Raw genomic sequence first — 20230 nt, 5'->3', positions numbered from 1 at the left:
TGGGGTTGGACGAGTCTAGAGGGGCTGGAGGGGCTGGAGGGGTTCGTCCACCTCATCTGCCTGAGGTGGGCGTCCCTCGTGGAGGGCCGTTGTGACATCACCATTGGCTGTCAGCCTGTTGGTGGCAGTCACAAGAGTCACCCCTCCCTGAAGGCTGGGCATCCAACTGGGCAGTTGCCGCAACTAGGCAGCTGCAGCCTCTGTAACTCTATGACTGCCACCTAAGACCATCTGGCACCTGCCTGCCTTCTGCACCGTGCACCTGAAGGTGAGACCTGACTGAACTGAACAACCCCATCCAAGATCCGCTTCGCACTCGTCCTTGGCACTTGCACTTTGAGGCACTTCGCACCCATAAGACAACACGCCCTGCGCCACCCGCTCTCCCCGCGCCCTTTTGAGCCGTCCATATCCAAGGAATTCTCTGGTTGTGAAGTTTCCAATCTCTCACTGCATGAATCTCATCGGTCCATCCCGTTTCTAGGCACCTCGCCAGGCATCCGCGAGCCAGACAAATTTGACAGGATTTGGTCCTGTCTCGACGTCACCTCTACGATCGTTCTCGCCATTGCCGAGCGCCAGGACCATCCAAGTCCCTTACAGAACATGGGTTAAACCTCCACAGTACGAACACAGCCGCCAACCAAGACTCATCGGCCCTACCCGCGGGGCTGTGGGAGGCCCAGACGAGCCTAGGTCGGAGCATGTCATCAGGCGGGCCACCACGCTGAAACGGCACCGCAGGCGCCATGCTTTTCTTCAAATCCTTCCCGTCCAGCGCCTCCATCTCGTGGGCGCCACGCCGTCCGGATGCTACTGGCATTGGGCTGGCGACGCAAGAAGCCCCCAAAAACGCCTAGGTACCCTACGTCTTGGAGTCGCTTTAACCCTTTAGGCCACCCTGCATTCGTACGGCAGTACGGGCAGTAGTGGCGGGGCAAAACTGGGACTCGTGCTCTTGCGTATGCGTGTCATTCTGGCATATCGCCATTCACTTCTCATATATTTTCCCCGACGGAGCCTTACAATATCGATATGATCAACACCGTCGGAGTTTGCCCAGCGAGTCTGCCGTCACCCCGGGACACACATCATTGCCGACTGTCGCTCAGCTCACATCGCCACCTCAAGCAACTCCAAACAATTGCGAACCACCAGGCAGCGGCCAGTCCCAAAGGGGGATAAAAACGTCACAAGATGACGGTGCCACGGAGAATCGCTCCGGATGATTCATCGCGTTCACAGCCTCTAGGTCATCTTGTGGACACGTACCCTCTTGGCTCTTGCTCTTGAACCCCGCCGCCACACCTCTCGGGCACCACTTACACGCTCACAAGACGATGCAGATCCACGCTTGCCACGGCATTATCTCACCCCATTAGCTTAGGCCTCTGCCCTCCTCTCTACTGAGATGATCGCTATTCCGAAGCTCCGATACGCCGAGAGCAGTTCCATGGCCCCCTTTGGCTGTCGTCATTGCATTTTGAGCCTCATGACACCACCACTGTCTCACGTCTTGCGAAGCTCAGACCTTCTGAGGAGGGGATCAGACCTTGTTACACTAGCACCACCGGTAGGGCGGCCAATGGTGAACTGCAAGGCCTACATGGTCAAGGTAGTATACTGTACATCCAGTGATCTGTTGACAATCCTCTTGGCCAGAGCTCTCCTGATAGTTGCTAAGCTTTCCTCGCTCTTCCCTATGCTTTGAAGGTTCGCTTAAGCCGGCCATGAATCTCCTTTGACTGATAACTGACAGGTATCAGTGTGCATTAGAGCGGAATACGTATTGATTATAGTACAAAAGAACTACCCAGTAGCCAGCACTCTAGTCATCCGATACCTTGATCACAACCTTGCCCTTGGCCTTGCGCGACTCAACTCGGTCAAAAGCCTCGGCAAACTGCTCAAACTCAAAGACGCCATCCACCATCGGCCTGGCTTTGCCTGCTTCCACGAGCCCCGCCAGGTCAGCCAGCTGCGTGCCTAGGCTCTCGACGACGAAAAAGCCGCCCCTGTGCAGCGTCTTGGTGTTCCCCTCTGGTTTAACAGCAAACGGGTCACCAGTGATGCTCACAAACGTGCCCCCGTCCTTGACCGCGGCCCAGAGGTGGCCCATGGATGCACCACCGATACAGTCCACGACCAGGTCCACCTCTCGCTGATTATCCTCGCCGACCCAAGCCTCGGCGTTGGTCTTGGTGTAGTCCACAATCTCTGTGGCTCCGAATCCCTTGACACGCTCCGCCCCAGATCCTGAGCACAGTGCAATGACGGCCCCGGCGCCGGCCAGGGCTGCGAACTGCACCACCCAACTTCCAACTGTGGTTCCCGCGCCAGCGATGAAGACCCTCTGGGCCCCATTAGAACGCCTTGCTTGGCCATCTCCGTACACTCCTTCTCTCCTCAGCGTGCCCTGGTAGAAAAGGGCCTGCCATGCAGTCAGGGCCGAGAGTGGTGTCGCGGCCCCTTCCACCCATCCCAGCTCTTTGGGCTTCAGCGCCATCTCCTCCTTCCTTACAACGGCATACTCCCTGCATCCTCCTGGTCTAATGGCTGTTACCCTCCCAAAGACCTCGTCGCCAGGATTGAAACCCGAGTCTGGGGGGGCAGTGACAACAATGCCTGCCACGTCTTGTCCAGGCACGGGCTCCCTGTCGGGTGGGAACATTTGAGGAAAGTTGGCAGCCCAGTCCAGTTCGCCGAGACAGGGGCACGTGGCTTTGACCTTGATGAGCATGTCGGATAAATGAGAGGGCTTTGGGAGAGGTCCCCTATCCATGACAAGATGTTTGCTCGCCTTGTCCGGTTGGTGGACGACCCGGATGGTCTCGGGGAGCGGGGACGGGACGGACATCGTGTAAGTATCGAGTTCTGGTTATGGCTGGTGTTACAATCGTTTATGAGGTAGGCTGAGTGCAAGTGTCTTGAGTGCGGGTGTTCTGAGTGCGAGTGTCACAGACCACTGTGGCAGATATCTGCTACCTTATATGCTCGGGGACTGGTCATGCTTCCACTCCTGCCAGTTGAGCGCGAGTTGAGCGCGAGGCGCGAGCTGCAGAGCTTTTGGGGAAGCTCGTGAACCTCACGCAAGGCGAAGGGAGCGTGAATTACGATGTTCTTTCCCAGAGCTGACGCTGTGCTACGCAATTCGCCCGCATTCGTTGCGCCGTGGCTGGTGCACGCAGCGAATGACCCTGCGAGCCCACTGCCTCCGCCTCCGCGGAGATGGCAGGAACCGGGAGACAGGCCAACATGTCGCAGTGTTCCGGGTTTTACCTTGCTTACCTCCCAAAATATATTTCTACCACGATGATGACACTATACAGATTGATAAGCAGAATTCTAGGAAAATAAAGTAATGAATACCACATTGTGCTCGGGAACTGCCGATTCGTTCCGAAGGCCAGGGTCGTCTAGAATCGCACGTACTCGTACTATGCACGCCAGCTTTCAATGTTATGCATGTCAGCTACGGATAACATCGTATTCGCAGACCTGGTGCCCTTTACGGTGAACCTGCTCCGCTCTTCATCTACTGACCAGCTGTGCTGTCACAATTATAGACAAGTAGCCCGAATGTAGTCTCTACTCGCCTTTTCACACATTGACATTAGCCCGCTTCTCCCGGCCCGAATTCGCATTGACTTATAGGTGATCTAGGTACTAGTAATAAAACCACTACAGCGCCTACTATACCTTACCTATCTTCTTCATATTCCAAAGCCCACTACTATAAATCCAAGCAAGTTTGGGGAGAGCCGCCCCCACTCCTGCTCCAAATTAGGACCTGTTCTCCAGTAGATTGGGCATAAAGGATCGAGAAGTTGGCCTTAGGCTACCTAGTTGGGCAGTCATGAACCTGTTGGAAGGTGCCTAGGGTAGGTGGATTGGGCTATCAACATCTCGATGGATATTGTCCGGCATGTCTTGATATAAAACCTACTACCTATACGATTAGTTTCTTTATTTGCTCTGGGATATAAGGCTTCCCCTTTATAAGAAAAAACCCCCAGCATATCTATAGACTATCGATCATCTGAAGCGATATCCCTAGGAGGTGGAAAGAGCGCACCAGCTAGCCATTAACAGGCATCTCCGAATGATCGTCTGTATAGGCTCGGCAGTAATACCAGTCTTAGAAAACGAGGAGCTAATTTCGCCACTGTCGGATGAATGAGGGCAGTGGCAGACCACGGGAGGCGGGCCAGAGGCAATTGCATGCGTTCATTTCTCTGTCGACATTTCCCAACATTCAATCTTTCCACCTTCCATAGCATTGGAAATAAAGCGGTATTTGTAACCAGATACTTGATCTAGAGTCTATTATTCTTATTAATTTGACTTGCCTATAGTGGGCCGCGCAAAAATCTCCTGCGTCCTACGCCTCGGCTCCTCCCCCGGCGACGTCGCTCCCTCGCCGTAGACCTGCTCGACCTTGAATTCAACATCCTTCTGGATGGCCCCCACCGGCCTCAGCTCGGTCTGACTGCTCACCACGGAGCCGTCTCCATCCTCGCCCTTGAGGCGGGACCCTCCCCTGTGCCATTTCCTGGACATGCCCGACCCGCCGATGGTGGCGACAGTGTAGTTGTTGGTGCTCTTCATGTTGGCCCGGTTCTTGCTGATGAGGAAGCGGAAGGCCGGGAGCGTGGCCACAATGATGGACACGGTGGACTCGATATGGCTCCACATGCTGAGCAGGACGGGGCCGTTGGCCACGGTCGTGGGGTCCTGGGCCGCAAGGTTGGTGGCCTTGGTGACCTGGAAGAGCCGCACGATGGCAAAGGCAATGATGATCATGCCGAGGGAGAAGATGAGGACGAGGCCAAATTTGTGGATTCGCGAGATGGTGAGTCTTCGCAGGAGATGGAGCGGGAGAATCATGGCTGCGATTTTTTTTTCGAAAGTAAGTTGACCAGCACGACAAACAAAGGGGGGATATGGTACGGAGCACTGACTGAGAAGATCGGCCACGATATCGGCAGTGGTCGCAAACTTGATGGAGGCGTCCGCACGACGGAGATCGTCTGGCCTGCTGCACCCCTCTATTCATTCCATGTCAGTTGGTTGACTGGGCCACACTTTTGTACGCCGCGTTGAGTGTCGACCTACCTGGGCTCCAGTAACGATGTAATGGCGTGCAAGTTAAGAAGTTGGAAAGCATGCAGGCCAGGTAGAGCAGCATGACAGCCGTGAAGCAGGCCCACCACCACTTGATGTAGCCAGGCAGTCCGTTGACCAGCCGTCGGATGAAGAAGAGGATCGAGAACTTGGCTAAGAGGCGTCCTCGCGTCAGCGGTAATCACACCAACCCCCCTCCAATTGCTGCGTAACTTACCTGCCCAGAGAGTGGTCCAGAATAGCAGCATTTGGCAAAACATCAACTTGAGCGAGACGGACGTCCGGGCGACGAGCTGGTCAAGTGGCATAGGCGGGGGCGTCGTGGGGTCGATGGCAGCCTTCTTTGTGTATTCGCCGACGAGGTAGAACTGCGGTAGGAGCCTCGTGATGACGGCGGACAGGGCCGTCAATGTGATGATGCCGAAGATGACAAAATGGTCGTCGGCATGGAGGCGCCGCTGCAGCATCCATTGGAAACTGGCCCTGAAGACCGTCATGGCTAGTGCGGCAGTCCATAGCACCCAGACAAGCACCTGCGAACAAACACACAAGGTCAGTTGGTTCTGGACTGGAAACGGCGTGTAGAGAAGAGATCAGGCGATGTGATGAAGATCTGAGGGGCGGCAAGTTGCACTCCCACGATGCCCATGATGCCACTCGTGCGACCCCGGTTCATGTTCTCTGATTCCCAGCCAACAACCCAACAACGGGGCCACCAGAAGAGGTAAGAAATTCGGCCTTACCATTATTTGCGTGTAATTTAGGGCTGAATCGGCCATGATTTGTGAGTTGCTGGTCCGCCACCAGACATGATCCCTCTATCTTGGCCGATGGTTCAAGAAACAAGCATCACGAAAAGAAGAAACGGGGGAGGCACGTACTATTACACTAGTATTACTACATCTACTAACCGACCGAGGTCCTTTTTCTGCATCTTCAAGACCGATCCGTAGAGTTAGTCAGCGTGCAGGTTCTCGAGTCTAGACGGCGTCGGCAACAAGGCACATGCTTGCAGAAATTTCCTAGATGGGATATAGTATCTTGGCCTGTCAGCCGCTACCGCGTACATGGCGCCAGTTTCTTCAATGAACAACTAATAGCCGGTCTGTGGCTGGTCTTGGCTGTTTGAGATTTTGAGGGGGGCCAGGGGACAACCAGGTCGGTGGATGTCGTGAGAGGGAGGAGGGATTGCCACGCCCATGGACACGGGATGAGAGCCAAGACGTGGGTTTTATTGGCAGTGGCCATCCAGGGCTAATGAAGGGCCGTTCCAGGGCCGTGAGGGCCGTTCCAGGGCCGTCCCAGAGCCCACTCCACAAGTCCAGGGCTCCAGGCCCACCAATATCCCCCCCCAAATCGATCTTTCATCGGGTCTGAGCCCCGAACAGTTCGCCCAGAAACCCGGGATATTCACCATTATTCTCCGCTACGCTGCTTACCCGAGGGGGCCGAACCCCCCGGGCACAACGTCCACGCTACTAACGCTACTGCAATCCCGCACTGATTATCGATTCTCTTCGTCGTCTAATAAACGGTACAGCGGTCCAACTGCAAAAGACCCCTGCATAGTTGCATGGTCTGGCAAGGTTCATGTTCTCGGCTCAAACCAGAAACATCAGGAAACGCGATAGAAAACTTCGGCCCCCCCTATTAACTATGTACTGCTTGCCGCCCATGTGTGAGTGCTGCACCTGCCACGCTATTGCCACGCAGGACTGACATCTTATCACTTCTTCCGGGCTAACCTCTGTCTGTCCTGACTCTCCCGTCTCACCCTACCTCTCCCTCGAGAGTCTAGATAGGAGCCAATGATGCGTGTTTCGAGCTTCGTTGCGCGGCTGCTGGCCGTCGCAGCATGCGTCTATCCTGCACATGGCGTCGCCGCTGAAGAGGAGGGCGAGACCATCGTCACAGCCCTGGCCAACTCCCAAAAGGTTGCCTGCTCGATACTCCAGCTCAGGTACCCGAAGCAGACCTTCTTCGAGGGTTCCAGCGGCTACACCTACGAGACAAAGACCCAGTACTGGTCTGCCACGGCATACGACCAGCCGGCATGCGTCTTCGTCCCGCAGAGCGCCAAGCAGGTCTCGTTTGCCGTCACGACCTTGACCCTGACCCTGACCAAGTTTGCCGTCCGCAGCGGCGGGCACATGCCTGTCCAGGGCTACAACAGCATTGGTTCCCAGGGCGTGCTGCTCTCCAACTCGAACCTGACGACGCTGGCCCTGTCTGATGATCAGGCCTCCGTCTCTGTGGGCGCTGGCCACAGGTGGCGCGACGTCTACAGCTATCTCCAGCCGTACGAGCTGACCGCGGTTGGTGGGCGAATTGGCAACGTGGGAGTCTCTGGTCTTCTCCTTGGAGGCGGCATCTCGTTCCACTCGAGCCAGTACGGCTTTGCCGCCGACAATGTCGTCTGCTACCAGGCTGTCCTGTTCAGCGGCCTGATCGTCGAGGCCACTGCCACCAACGCCTACTCGGATCTGTTCTGGGCCCTCAAGGGCGGCGGCAACTCGTTTGCCATTGTCACGCGCTTCGACATCCGCACTGTCCCCTCCACCAAGGTCTGGGTCGGCATCTCCCAGTACGACCAGGCCGACAGCTCCAAGTACCTCGACGCTGTCTACAACTTTGGCAAGTACGGCAGTGACGACGGCAAGGCTGCCATCATCCCCACCATTCTGTCTTACCCCTCGCTGGGCGTCGTCGCCTACGCGGCCTCGAGATTCTACGACTCGGAGACGGAGCCCGCCACAGCCTTTGAGAACTTCACCTCCCCGGTCCTCACGCCCATCGCCGACCAGTACTCCCTGCAGCCCCTTGCCGAGTACGTCAGCAATGTCGACGCCTTGCAGCCCACCGGTCTTCGTCAAGAGTAAGTTGACAACATTCCCTGGGTCTTGTACGACTCCCGCTGACTCTTTACTCCCTCTAGTTTCCGTGTCTTTTCTTTGCTTGTCGATCGTGAAGCCGCAAGCCTTGTACATGACACCTTTTTCAATGCCAGCGCCGCTGAGCTCGGGGGCATCGCAAGCCTGACGGCGTCCATCACCTTCCAGCCCGTCTCCAAGGACTTCATCCAGAAGGGCACCAGCCGGGGCGGCCCCAACCCCCAGGGTGTGGACGTCGACAAGGCGCCGTACTTCTGGGTCGTCCAGAACCTGTCGTGGCAGACGGCAGAGGACGATGCCAAGGTGCGCCTGTTTGCCGAGAACATCGCGGCCGAGATGGAGGAGGCCCTCGTGGCCAAGGGCGTGTCGGGCGGCTACCTGTACATGAACGACGCCGGCAAGGGCCAGCCTGTCTTTGAGAGCTACCCGGCTGCCAACCTGGCCCGCCTCAAGGCCATCCGGACCAAGTATGACCCCCTGAGGATCTACACCAACCTCCTGACCGGTGGGTGGAAGGTCCTGGCCGCCGGTCACTAAGTTGGGAGAGACGATTTATAGAATCGGATTATAATAAGAGCATATATATGTATTATAGCTGTAGACCTCGTCCTGTGTTCTAATTAGCTTCAATTAATATAGAATGATTTCATTATTATTATTATTATCTTGACATCTTGAGTTTTCATAGTGGCCGCGATTAGGCTAGATCTTGCATACACTCTCGCACTCCATCAACAGATGGAAAATGTCTATGCACAGACCCAGAAGCAGATGGAAAATTAAGACGCAAGACAAGGTTAGGAAAAAATAAGAATTTTGTTTTTAAGCTCCGTCTTCCCAAAAAACTACTTTGTCCTACAGGCCGCCCTCCCTAAACTCCTAGACATGGTATCACGGTTGGCCAACCAATGCACTAATCAAACATCCCCCCTCAGACGGCCAGCTTCTCCAGCGAGTACGACTCGACCTTCTGGCTGATGAGGTGGCCCGCCTCGCGCAGGCTCCTCTGCACCACCTCGCCGCCTCCGACAACCTTGTCCCTGCTCGGAAGCTGCTTCGCCTTGAGACCCAGCGGCAGTAGCCGCGACTCGCGCCCCTCCATGTGCACGGTGATGGGCTTGCTCGCGTTCCACGACGGCCGCGTCATGCTGCCCTTCTGGGCGGCCTGCCCGTACCGCACCGACTCGCCCACGTGCCCGCTGAGCACAATGGCCTCCTCGATGCCCTCCAGCGCGGCCGTCACCTCCAGCTTCAGCGCCGTGAGGAAGTCGCCCGTGTCGGCGGCGTCCATGTCGGACACGGCGTCGTTGAGCAGCCACCCGCCCGCGCCGACGGCGTCGAGGCACCGGCCCAGGAGGTCGGCGATGATGGCGATGGCGCCGTCCGGGGGCGGCTCGTTCGCCTCGGCGTCGAAGCTGGTGGGGTCGATGTACAGCGACGTCCAGGCCCCGCGGACGAGCTCCATCCGGAGCATCTGGATGAGCGAGATGATCTCCTCGGTCTGGAGGGTGGTGCGCAGCGCCTTGACGGTGGATCGCGTGGGGAGGCGCCAGAGTTTCATAAACGCCAGCGTCAGCGACCGGGACCGGCTGCTGCTCTCGTCACCTAGGTAGTGCTCTGTGACGGCAATGGCGCGCTCCAGATCGTCGAGGTCCATGTCGTCCTTGGCTGCATCCTGGTGTGGCTCCAGGGTGAGGAGTTTCTTGGTGTCTGTCTTGGCAGTGTCTGGGATCAGATCCATGCTAAGCATCAGCGCCCGTACGGCAAGTAGCACCTCCACCTCTCCTAGCTTCGTGGCCCGTAGGTAGTGTTGTAGTAACGCCATGGACGGATCCGCCTCGGTGAGAGAGAGGACGAGGTCGGACGCCAGGCGCTTGGCATCGGGGGGGTTGGCTTCCAAGTCATCTCGGAATGCCGACTGGATGTTTGACAAGGTGAGGTGGCCCGCGTGGGCGAGATATGTCGTTACATTGCAGTCGGGAAGAGCCAGCCGCAGCTTAAGAGGAGCATCTTCTTCCTCGGCCGCCTCAATGGTGAACACTCTGCTAATGGCATAGGTGACCCAGCGACGATCCACGGCGGGGTATGAAGATGGCTCGGGGAACCATTCCCAGCCAGGAACCTCCTCTCCGTCCTTAGTCTGTGCACCGGGTGTTTGGTTTATGCGGAACGCAGTGCGCATCGCCTCCTCCCACTTGCAGATCTCGTCGTTTCTCAGCAAATCATCCGCCGCCTCAATCTCCGCATGATGCTCGGCAAGGTATGACTCCGTGATTGTGCCGGGGACCTTGTGCGCAAACTCGGTCGATGAATGATCCAGCTTTATCTTCTTGCTGGGGACCTCTACGGCCGTGCCACGGCCAATCGAATCGATCAGCAGACCGGCCTTGCGACGTTTGCCGTTGCTCTGGGGAGGTTCTACATGAATGCAGGCCAGAACATTGTCAATCAAAGCCACAACCAGCTCTTGGCTCCGGAGATAGCAGATCAGGCGGCAGGACTGTGCATCTTGCTTCTCTGGAAGGACATCCGACAGGTCGAGAGGCGCCTTGGCGTGAACGGAGCGGTACTGGTAGTTGTAAAGGCCGATAGAATCCAGCGAGCAAGACATGATGAAGGGTCGAGACAGCCTAGCGAAAGCCACAGCGCCATTCATCGGCATGATCGAACGGAGCTTCGGCACGGCGCTAGTCAAGTCATATACGCTCAAGTCACCCTGCTGGAGCTGCAAGAGCGTCCCAGTCTGCGCCTCAAACTGATATGCGGGCTTTCCAGATCCCTGTTCGTCGGTCGGCGGGATAGGAGCGACATCGAGAGGAGTCAATCGCTGTAGCTCGGACGCGGTGTCTGAGCCGCCGGCGGCCACCGCCAAGAGGATCAAATGTCGCTTTTGCTGCCCCTGGCTTGCACTTCGCGACACGAGTACCAAAATGGTCGGGTCCACATTAGCGGTCCTGGGAAGTGCTGTGCGCAGCTCTGGTCGGCTCTTGAATATGCCCTCGCCAAGCTCCGCCACTGTCGCCGAAGTCACAAAGTCCAACTTGAAATCCTCCACGGGCAGTGACGAAGCATCCTGGACGGCAGATTTGGCCGGCGACGTCCACCGGGTTTCCAGGGTCTCCCCGGAGAAACAAAAGACTTCGCCATTCTGGCAGACAGCAATTACATCGCCAATAGAAGAGGTCTGAGAAGCGCCAGAGGTGGTGATGTAGCGGACAGGAGAGTTTCGCAGGGTTCGGCACGCGGTCGTCGATGTTGTTTTGCCGTCATGGTGAACAACGTCCTTGAACATGGTCAACTTGTTGGCGACGGGGTCTTTTGTCGCAATGAACGTGCATCGCGACACATCGGTGCTATCTGAGCGTCGTATCCTCAACGAGTGAGGGGGGCAGGTGAAGGATTCCTGGGGCGGAATAGGATAAGAGGTGACAAGTCTCGATCCGGGAACCTAGATGAAATCAGCGCATAATCCAGTAGTACCGGGACACACAGATATCGTACATCATAGATGCTAGCCGCCTCTCCGTCGATTCCAACGGCCAATTCAGTTCTCCTCTTCCTCACTCCGTCTCTCTGGCCATAGACCTCGCGCGCAACAATGCTGCCTCCAGTGTGGTCCAAGGGTCGAGGCAAAGTTGCCAGGACATATGGCTTGTGTATCCGGTATACTGACGCCATCTCTACAGCTCTGCCGTTCGACAAAACGGCCAGTCTGGGTCGGAGAGGCGCAATGGCTCGAGATTTATGTTGCTGCTGGCGCTTCTGGTGGTGTCTCGGACAGTGAAACTTTTTGGCGGGCAAAAAAATCAGGCAGAACTTATCGATAGCCAAATCTAGCGGGCCGAACCAAATTCCGGTGGTGGGGCAGGGGACAGTGGGGCTCTTGCTGTTGCTCGCAAAAGCCTGTGCGCGAGCCACCAGCACCCCTGACGTACGGCAAGAGCCAGTGCAGGGAAGGCGCGCTGGAGCGACGCGTCTGACATGCTCTTCTTAACGCGGTCCAGCCAAGTGAGATGCACCACCTCTCCTCCGCCTCTCCAGTCAAACCGATTTGCACCCCTCCATACGCCCACTATAATCGACATCATCTGAGTTTGGGTTCTGGTAATCTTTTTTTTCTCACATTATACCAAGAACAATCACCACTCCAATGACGCCCCAAACCCTTTGAGATCTCCGGAGCGTCTTCTGCCGCATCAATGGGACCCGCGCTGGTCGCGACGATGGTCCAAGCAGACGCTGACGGGGCTCAAGCCAAGAAACTTCACCCGTTCTTTACGCGTGCCCCCGAGGCTACCCCTGAAGCCCCATTGGCAAAACCAACAGTCATTCCGACCGAAATCCAAGACGATGCCTCAGCACCAGAAACAGAAGGCGGAAGTGGTCGCAAGAAACGACGGACTGGGGACTCATCGACGGTACAGGATACGCCAGTCGTAAAGAAGCAGCGACGGAAGAGGACGAGCGGAAAGGCGACCCTCGTCGGACCCATTACGGACCACCTCACCAAGGCAGATCATCCCGACCAACGAACGGAGATCGATGAGCACCAGGCTCAACCTATTCCAACTCCTCCACAGAGCGATATCTCGACCAAACCGAGTGAACAAGGTGCAAGCAATGGACCGACAGTCAATTCTCTGGAAACCCCGGCTCTGCAGCCAAAGACCGACACCACGAATATACCCCCCAAGAACAAGAAAGTCCTCAAGTTCAACCCCAAGACCGGGACTTTAGGGTCGCCTCCAAAACCAAAACGCACAACACCTTCATCACGGATTGTCACAATCAAGTATGGCAAACATGAGGAGAATCGCAAAGAGATTGGACGAAAGATCACCATGATCCTACAGGGGACTGAGGAAACGCCAAATACCCCTACAAAACGACGGTCACAAAGGAAGCCGAAGGCGCCAAAGGAAGAGAAGCCCCAGCAAGAAGATAGTATCACGAAAGACACGCACCCTTTCTTCACTGGCAAGGCGAATGTACCTCCGATGGACGCAAACTGTCCGACAACGGAACCAAAGAAATCCCCGGCCCGAAAGCACACGATATCTATGGCAACACCAGTGTCGCCTCGAAAACCAAGGCACCCATTTACACCCCCCAAGGCCCCAAACTTTGGTAGCATGAAGCCGGTGGTAACAAAGGTTCCTGGGGCTATGCATCCTGCATGGCCAAGTAAAGGCATGGCGCATGTGAGACTTTCTGGTGCTAGTCCAGAGTCGGGAGGACTCCACGCAACAGTCAAAGTTGAGCATCCAAGGAAATTCAAAGGCCAACTTGTTGGCATCACTTCCGAAGACTCGGTTTTGGAAAGCTTAATGGGCCAATTGAACCTCGAGTCAGTACGAAATTGCCTTCCTAGGGATGAGAATAGCTTTCCACCTCCACCCCAGGAGCTACGGTTGCCCACGCGACGATTCGAGAGCGGCCGGAAACTCCAGAAACGGGTTAGGCCTCAGCTTCGTACTTTAGTCAATTTCCAAGTGTCTGGGCAGGGAGACTCTGATCTCGACGAACCGTTAGAAAAGCAAGCGGCAAAGATACACCCAGCCGTTGCTCGACTATTCAAACAGCTCGAGTCCAATCTTAGCGCATACGATCGATCGACATGCGAGACATGCGCCTGGACGCAGAAGTATGCACCTAATACGGCGGCTCAAATAGTCCAGGCCGGAAATGAGGCCTCATATCTCAAACAATGGCTAGAGACTCTCAAGATACAGGCTGTGGAGACGGGGCACAGTGAAGGTGGAGGAAACAAGAGCAAGACTAAAGGAGACAAGGCGCCGAAGAAACGCAGGAAGAACAAGCTTGACGGTTTTGTTGTCGACAGTGATGACGAGGACTACGACTTGGACGAGGTTTCCGAAGGGGAGCCTGATTGGGCTCCTGCCGGGTCAGGGAGGCTCCAGAAGACAGTCATCCGGTCAGGCGGCACACGGGAACAGGGAAGGCTTCCGAACTCTGTTGTGATCAGCGGCCCTCATGGGAGTGGCAAAACGGCAGCCGTATACGCGGTGGCTAGAGAGCTGGGATTTGAAGTGTTCGAAATCAATTCAAGTAGCCGGCGAAGCGGCAAGGACTTGTTGGAAAAGGTGGGTGACATGACTAGAAATCACTTGGTACAGCCACACCAGGCCGAGTCGACCGCAGCTGAAGACGATACGGAGGATCAAGTGGCCAAGGACCTCAAGTCTGGAAAACAAGGGATGATGACGGCTTTCTTCAAGCCGAAGACTGGGGTTAAGCCAAAGAAACCGGTGAAGAATCAAGAAACAGCGAAGGAGGAGCCCAAGCCCACACCGAAAGCGCAGAAGCAATCTCTCATCCTGCTTGAAGAGGTGGATGTTCTATACGATGAGGACAAACAGTTTTGGACGACATTGATGGGCCTGATCGCCCAGTCAAAGCGCCCATTCATCATGACTTGCAACGACGAAACGCTCGTTCCTATACGGAGCTTGAACCTGTACGGAATCTTGCGATTCTCTCCTCCACCGTCAGACCTCGCCGCGGACATCTGTCTCCTCATTGCTGCCAACGAGGGCCACGCGCTGGAACGGTCCGCAGTCGAAGATTTGTATCTCTCACGAGGGAACGACCTAAGGGCTGCCATCACTGAACTCAACTATTGGTGCCAGATCGGCGTAGGGGATCGCAGAGGTGGGTTTGACTGGTTCTACCTCCGTTGGCCGAAGGGGTCGGACCTTGACGAGAATGGTGATGTTGTCCGCGTCGTCAGCGACAGCACATACATGAAAGGAATGGGGTGGATGACCCGCGACGTGATGGCAACCTCGAAGGATAAGCGACAGGTCGAGGAGGAAGCCATGCATCAATGCTGGGACTCGTGGCAGCTAGATGTTGGTGACTGGCACACAACCCTTGACATGGCAGCCTCCACAGACGCCATGTCAAGATCAGGTTCCAATGCTGATCGTATCGAGGACCTCGCCGCGTACCAGAGCTTCTGCGAGGCTCTCAGCGACTCTGATCTCTGCTCTAACGGCACATTTGGCGCAACTCTTCAAACTCCCATCGATCCAACATTACCCCAGCTTCCCACGAAGATGAAGGAGGATTTCGCTATCGGGCGGCAGTTGCTAGAGGCTGATCCCGTGGCTCAACCGTCTTCCCTGGAATGTGGACTGTCGACATCAGTCTCGTCCCTGGCCCGGCAAGACTTGTTTAACCATGCGCTCGAGAGCGGCGAGTCGCAAGCTTCCATAATACTTGCACCCGTTGATGAAATGAAGGCAATCTCCATCCTGGAGTCGTCCTTTGAGTCAACATCAACCTGTCTGACAAGACAGGACCTTTCGCTCGCCTTTGACCCCATCGCGGTTTCGGCCACCGAGACTCACACAGCCCACCTGACGCCTTCCGTCTTTGATCGGACCCTGAATCTCATTGTCTTGGATGTTGCACCCTGGGTTCGGAGCATTGTATCATACGATCACCGACTGATGCTTGAGCGCAAGAGACTGAGCAGTCTCCTCAGCGAGGGAGGAAGAAAGAAACGGATGCGCAACACGAGAAGTGCCTACTCGGCGCTCGAGGGCGGTGAGAGGAAGACGACGAGGCGGGAGAGGTACTTCCAAGGCTCGGTCAACACAATACTAGTGCTCAATACCGGATTGAAGGCGTGGCAGGACGCGGCCAAGGACGCAATGGGTGAGACAGGGGAGTCTGCCTCGGCTAGCCCAGAGGCCATGGAAGGCTTAGATTCCGAGTGAGTCCCCTTTTCTTTTTTTGCGTTGAAGATTCGGTGGGCAGGGATATTAGCATCAAAGTTTAGGCATTTGGAAGAGCAAACGACTTAAATAGACGCGCCAACGCAGCACTCATGACCCCATACACCCTAGGATATGACATGATTGATACATGCGTACTCGCAACTGGCCACGAGTAGACCCTGATATGCCCGTGTCTCATCTTCCCGTCCCCTCCGGTCCTCGTCCCGTTAGCGGCCGCTGATCAATGACAGCTAGCTCATTCCCGCCATCCCCATGATAGCGCTGATAGTACCTATCCTCGCGGAACCCCCGTCCGTCCTCCAGCGGCGGCACACGGGGCCAGCGAAAGCCCCCGTCGTCGTGACTTTGCAAGCGCGGATAGCGGTAGTGGTCGGGTTGCTGCCAGGGCGGCGGCGGTCTGGAGGGACGGTGCTGATGCTGCTCGCGATGGTGGCGGTGGGGAGGGAGCTTGGTGGCGATGAGGGCGCCGAGGACGATGGCGGCGGAGATTCGGAGGGTGGTGTGGCGGTCGTCCCGGGGCTGGTCCCGGGGCTGGGAGGGCATTGTTCTGCCGGATGTTACGTTGTGGGTGATGGCGGATGAGTAGTGGTTTTACGGATTCATGGTCGTGGTCACGGGCGAGGCGGTCTTGTGTGTAGGTGAGCACTTGTAGCATGATATAATGGATTGGAAAGTGCAGAACAGGGCCCTCCATCCCCGCGGCGTGTGAACCCGGGCGACGTATCTTGGTTGAACAAGGCAGACGCGTGATGGTCGGTGCTACATACAGCGTGCATGGCGAGTTGAGCGTTCTGGTCCAATGGAGTTGGGGAGGTGGTGGTGCTGGTTACCGGTGGTGTGTGGCTGAGGGACACGGCGACAGCAGCTCGGTGACGGGTTCATTACGCCTATGTGCGCCTTGAAGGCCATTCATTACTATGTGTATGGTTTCTTCTCGGTCGGGGCTGACGGTGATCACTTGATGGCAAGTCAACTTCGGATACAATATGATGAGACATGGCTTGCGGCCGAGTGTCGTTGTGTACTCCGCAGGTCATGGGGTTTAACTAGGCGGCTATGCTGAGGATTGAGTTGGGTGCCTAGTGCTCAGATAAACACAGCAACCGGGGACTAGTAATGTCAACTGGTAAGATGACATCATATCTAGTGTTTCGTGGGAGCAACAAGACGGCATCTGTAGCCCTTTGAGATCTGGATCGTCTCCACTGTACGTAGTACGGGGTAGATCGTTCTCATGTTTGAGAGTCTCAGTATCTACGTAGGTGGTTGCGCGGGCATCCATAATACCAACGCCCATGATAAAGTATACGAAATCAAACAAGCCGATTCTAATGTTCCTCTCGCTAGTCAATATATTTCAAACTAGGCTTCTTATACATTCACGCTCAGGGACGACCCGATTGTTCGTCAGCCTCCCACCCCCCCCCCCCAACGAGGGATTCGTCCACTGAGCTACCCTACCACATGAGGCATCGGGAATATAGCACAGACTCCCAGCCACATGGAACAGACCGACGGCTACATTATGCTCTCGCCTTATTACCATTTGCCACCTATATCAGCAGTGCTACATGGAAATACTTGGCTTCTTCTATTGACGCAACGATATATATAATCTCTTCTCTACTTACACTAGCCCCATCGCACCCACGCGGCATCCATGGACCATGGGTAACGTAGCACTCAGTCTAGCAGCCTAGCTACCGCCATGCCGTCGTACAACGGTACCATCAACGTCTCCAGCCGCTCGCTGCTTACCAGCAGGCTGTTGAACTCGCGCAGCAGCTCAATGTCCCTGCTCCCCTCGTACTCGCTCTTGGCCGCCGCCCCCGCCCGCGCTGCTACGGCGTGCGGGTTGTTGTCGCTGTCGTCGGCCACGATGGCTCGGCGCAGCACGTTGTCTGCGACGATGAGACCCCCGGGTCGGAGGAGGCGCGTTTCGGACGGGGAGGAGGTGCCGGGCTGCGACCGCGCGAGGATGCTGCGCAGGTAGCCCGGGTAGCCCGACTTTTGAGCGTCGAGGAAGATTAGGTCATAGGGTTCGCTGGGGTTCAGCTTGGGCAGCCTGGGATAATTTCATGAGCGACATCATCACCACGGGAGTTCTACACTCGTCAAAGTCTCCTTACGTCTCGAGCGCGTCGCCTTCAATCACCTCGACGTTGGTCACTCCGTTGTCCCGGAAGGCCTTCCTCGCTATGCCAGCGTACTCGGCGGAGTACTCCAGTCCCGTCACGGCGCCCTTCTCGCCGACGGCGTGCGCCCACACCAGGGCTGAGTAGCCAACATAGACGCCCACCTCGAGGATCCGCTTTGCTCCAATCGTGCGCGCTAGGAAGACTTGGTACTGGCCTTGGAAGTTGGAGATCATGTAGTTGGCCTGCGGATGGTTCTTCTCGACCCAGTCATGGTAGTCGGTGATATGCTTGGGCAGCGTCGTTGAGTGCTGCTCCGAGTAGATGGTCACGCTCTCTGCGACGGCAGCGTTGGGGTAGAGGGTCGAGGTGCCTGACTTCATCTTGCCGGGGTAAGAATGCTCTTGATCAGACCAATGTGATGATGGCCAACCGACACTTGTCGTCTGAAAGTTATATCGTCCTTAGTAGTCGACCATGACCATACGCATCGGAGCTGCCTCGGTCTCCGCATCACGCAACCTGCTCCCAGAACCGGCGTGGTGGGTCAATACGGTTCAGGCGGCATCGCAGAAGTGTTGCGTGCCTCGCCAATACGCCGATACAGCCGTTCTCCAAGTCCAGCTGCTGCGGCAATTGTGTCTGCAGTCGCTCCAAGTTGATCCGGTCGCGTGACACGGATAGGCTGCGCCGCGAAAGAGAGGCTCGCCAGTCCTCGCCCATCTTTGCGTTCCAAGGTGGGGGATGGGAACGTGCTGTGAGCAGCTGTGAGGAGGGAGAACAAGAGTAGCTACTAATAGTAGTACGTAGCCAGCCAACAAACGCCACTGGGCGACCCTCAGGAGCTGAGAACAGCACGGCAAACTTTCCACTGGGAGCAACTCGCAAATCGCAGCTTCGGAAGGGTTGGTAGGGAGGTCCGCGCGTACTCGCACTCTCGGACGCGAGTACTATGTACGTACGTCAACATGGGCTCATATTAGCTCGGATATACCGTAGGGGAACGGTGTTTAGTCCCTTTTGTTGGTTGAAGTTGAGCGGGTGGAGTGCTTAATGCAGCAAGCCCTGTCTTGCCTGGTCGACTGTCTCGATAATAATGGCCGTTTGGTGATGGGTGCTGCGCATTCAATGCGCGGAACTGCGGAACTGCGGATCAATGGAGTCGTCAGAGTGTCATTGTGTCCTCTGGTGGCGTAGGGGGTCGGACCTATAGCTGACGCAGTGACGACCCATGGTGGAGGGTGGTTGTGCCCGATGGAGTTAGCTGTGCCATTTTGATGAGTCCGTTTGCAACCGGGGGATGCAGGAGAACACGGATCAATCCAGCAAAGACATGGCTTTTCATCCCTCCTCAGCCTCCCCATCCTCGTTGAGAGAGCTGATCCATAATCGAGTGTGACGGCAGGGATGTACGAAGTATCTGGGGGTTGCCCAAAGAAAGATAAACGGGCGGCACTGGCGGGCGAGTTGTTCCGTAATTATAGTGCCCATGAGGGCGCGAGCCTTGTCTAGTTCTACTCGTAGCAGATCAGCGTACGAGTACGTACGTGAGCTGACCCGGGCAGGCGACTGGTTCGGGCGGTGCTTTGGCAGAAGAGAAGCAAATCTCCCAAGACAGACGGATGTCGCTTTGACCGAGACAACCATAGGCCTGCAGCCCGGCTTTGGTTAGCAATTTCGCACGGATAGCGTCTCGCTGGAGGGCCAAGGAACAATAACGAACATGGCCGTGCCGCTTGGCTAGGCTGTTTCACGACGGCAGATACTAATACGTGAAAACCTACCTCGTATCGTGGGCAGTGAGCACTAACAGGCCAACAGCGAACCTCGGCGCTTGCCTCGTCGGTTGGCTGCGTCCGGGCCAGATGCATGGTGGCCTCTGAGAAGTCGGAAGCCTACTCGTAGAAAGTCCTGTGCCATGTACGTAGTACTTCGGATCCCAGTCCAGGTTGCCACTCCGACAAGCATGGGAACGCCGCCAAAAGCATGGCTGTTCAAGCCTCGAATGCTTTAGGAATGAGGGAGAATGACACGGTTTCGTATCGCAAACCTCCTGCACCAAAGAGTCGATGGCTGGGCTGTGGGGTTGGGATAAATAAGACTAGACTCACCGGAGGCAAATTACACGCCGCTCGGCAGCGGTGCGCAAAGCCAACTTCTCTTGCGCAACGCACAGTTTGTTGGAGCCTGCAAGGAATTGTATCCGTAGGCACTAGGCAGGAAGAATTGTAAACGGACCTTACTCGTCCTCATAGACGAACAAAGTCCCGGGACTGATGGTCATTCAATGATTGGACCTTCGCCACCTGGTTCT

At 56.1% G+C, this 20230-nt stretch overlaps 6 protein-coding genes across 6 annotated transcripts; 2 read left to right on the top strand and 4 right to left on the bottom strand.

The window, feature by feature from the left end:
* Window positions 1-1828: 1828 nt before the first annotated feature.
* ACO1O0_007733 (NADP-dependent oxidoreductase) lies at window positions 1829-2857 on the bottom strand (the record flags this gene model as incomplete). The annotated part of the gene is made up of 1 exon (XM_083197101.1): window positions 1829-2857. One exon carries the CDS (start codon window positions 2855-2857, stop codon window positions 1829-1831), a length of 1029 nt encoding a protein of 342 aa, XP_083046569.1.
* A 1478-nt stretch (window positions 2858-4335) lies between these two features.
* On the bottom strand, window positions 4336-5773 carry ACO1O0_007732 (uncharacterized protein; the record flags this gene model as incomplete). The annotated part of the gene is made up of 4 exons (XM_083197100.1): window positions 4336-4889; window positions 5116-5277; window positions 5342-5657; window positions 5765-5773. The coding sequence occupies 4 exons, from the start codon at window positions 5771-5773 to the stop codon at window positions 4336-4338; spliced, it is 1041 nt and encodes a 346-aa protein (XP_083046568.1).
* A 1159-nt stretch (window positions 5774-6932) lies between these two features.
* ACO1O0_007731 (FAD-binding oxidoreductase) lies at window positions 6933-8552 on the top strand (the record flags this gene model as incomplete). Its single annotated transcript, XM_083197099.1, has 2 exons — window positions 6933-7999; window positions 8060-8552. 2 exons carry the CDS (start codon window positions 6933-6935, stop codon window positions 8550-8552), a joined length of 1560 nt encoding a protein of 519 aa, XP_083046567.1.
* A 394-nt stretch (window positions 8553-8946) lies between these two features.
* ACO1O0_007730 (uncharacterized protein) lies at window positions 8947-11693 on the bottom strand (the record flags this gene model as incomplete). The annotated part of the gene is made up of 3 exons (XM_083197098.1): window positions 8947-11463; window positions 11517-11616; window positions 11689-11693. 3 exons carry the CDS (start codon window positions 11691-11693, stop codon window positions 8947-8949), a joined length of 2622 nt encoding a protein of 873 aa, XP_083046566.1.
* A 521-nt stretch (window positions 11694-12214) lies between these two features.
* On the top strand, window positions 12215-15760 carry ACO1O0_007729 (uncharacterized protein; the record flags this gene model as incomplete). Its single annotated transcript, XM_083197097.1, has 1 exon — window positions 12215-15760. The coding sequence occupies one exon, from the start codon at window positions 12215-12217 to the stop codon at window positions 15758-15760; it is 3546 nt and encodes a 1181-aa protein (XP_083046565.1).
* Window positions 15761-17464: 1704 nt separating this feature from the next.
* Window positions 17465-18299, bottom strand: ACO1O0_007728 (S-adenosyl-L-methionine-dependent methyltransferase; the record flags this gene model as incomplete). The annotated part of the gene is made up of 2 exons (XM_083197096.1): window positions 17465-17846; window positions 17911-18299. 2 exons carry the CDS (start codon window positions 18297-18299, stop codon window positions 17465-17467), a joined length of 771 nt encoding a protein of 256 aa, XP_083046564.1.
* Between the last annotated feature and the right edge of the window lie 1931 nt (window positions 18300-20230).

Source organism: Amphichorda felina (assembly GCF_050947745.1).
Source record: "Amphichorda felina strain 45539 chromosome Unknown scaffold_8, whole genome shotgun sequence".
NCBI lineage: Eukaryota > Fungi > Ascomycota > Sordariomycetes > Hypocreales > Bionectriaceae > Amphichorda > Amphichorda felina.
The sequence above is the reverse complement of the archived record's forward strand: the minus strand, read 5'-3'. Positions and strand labels throughout refer to the sequence as shown.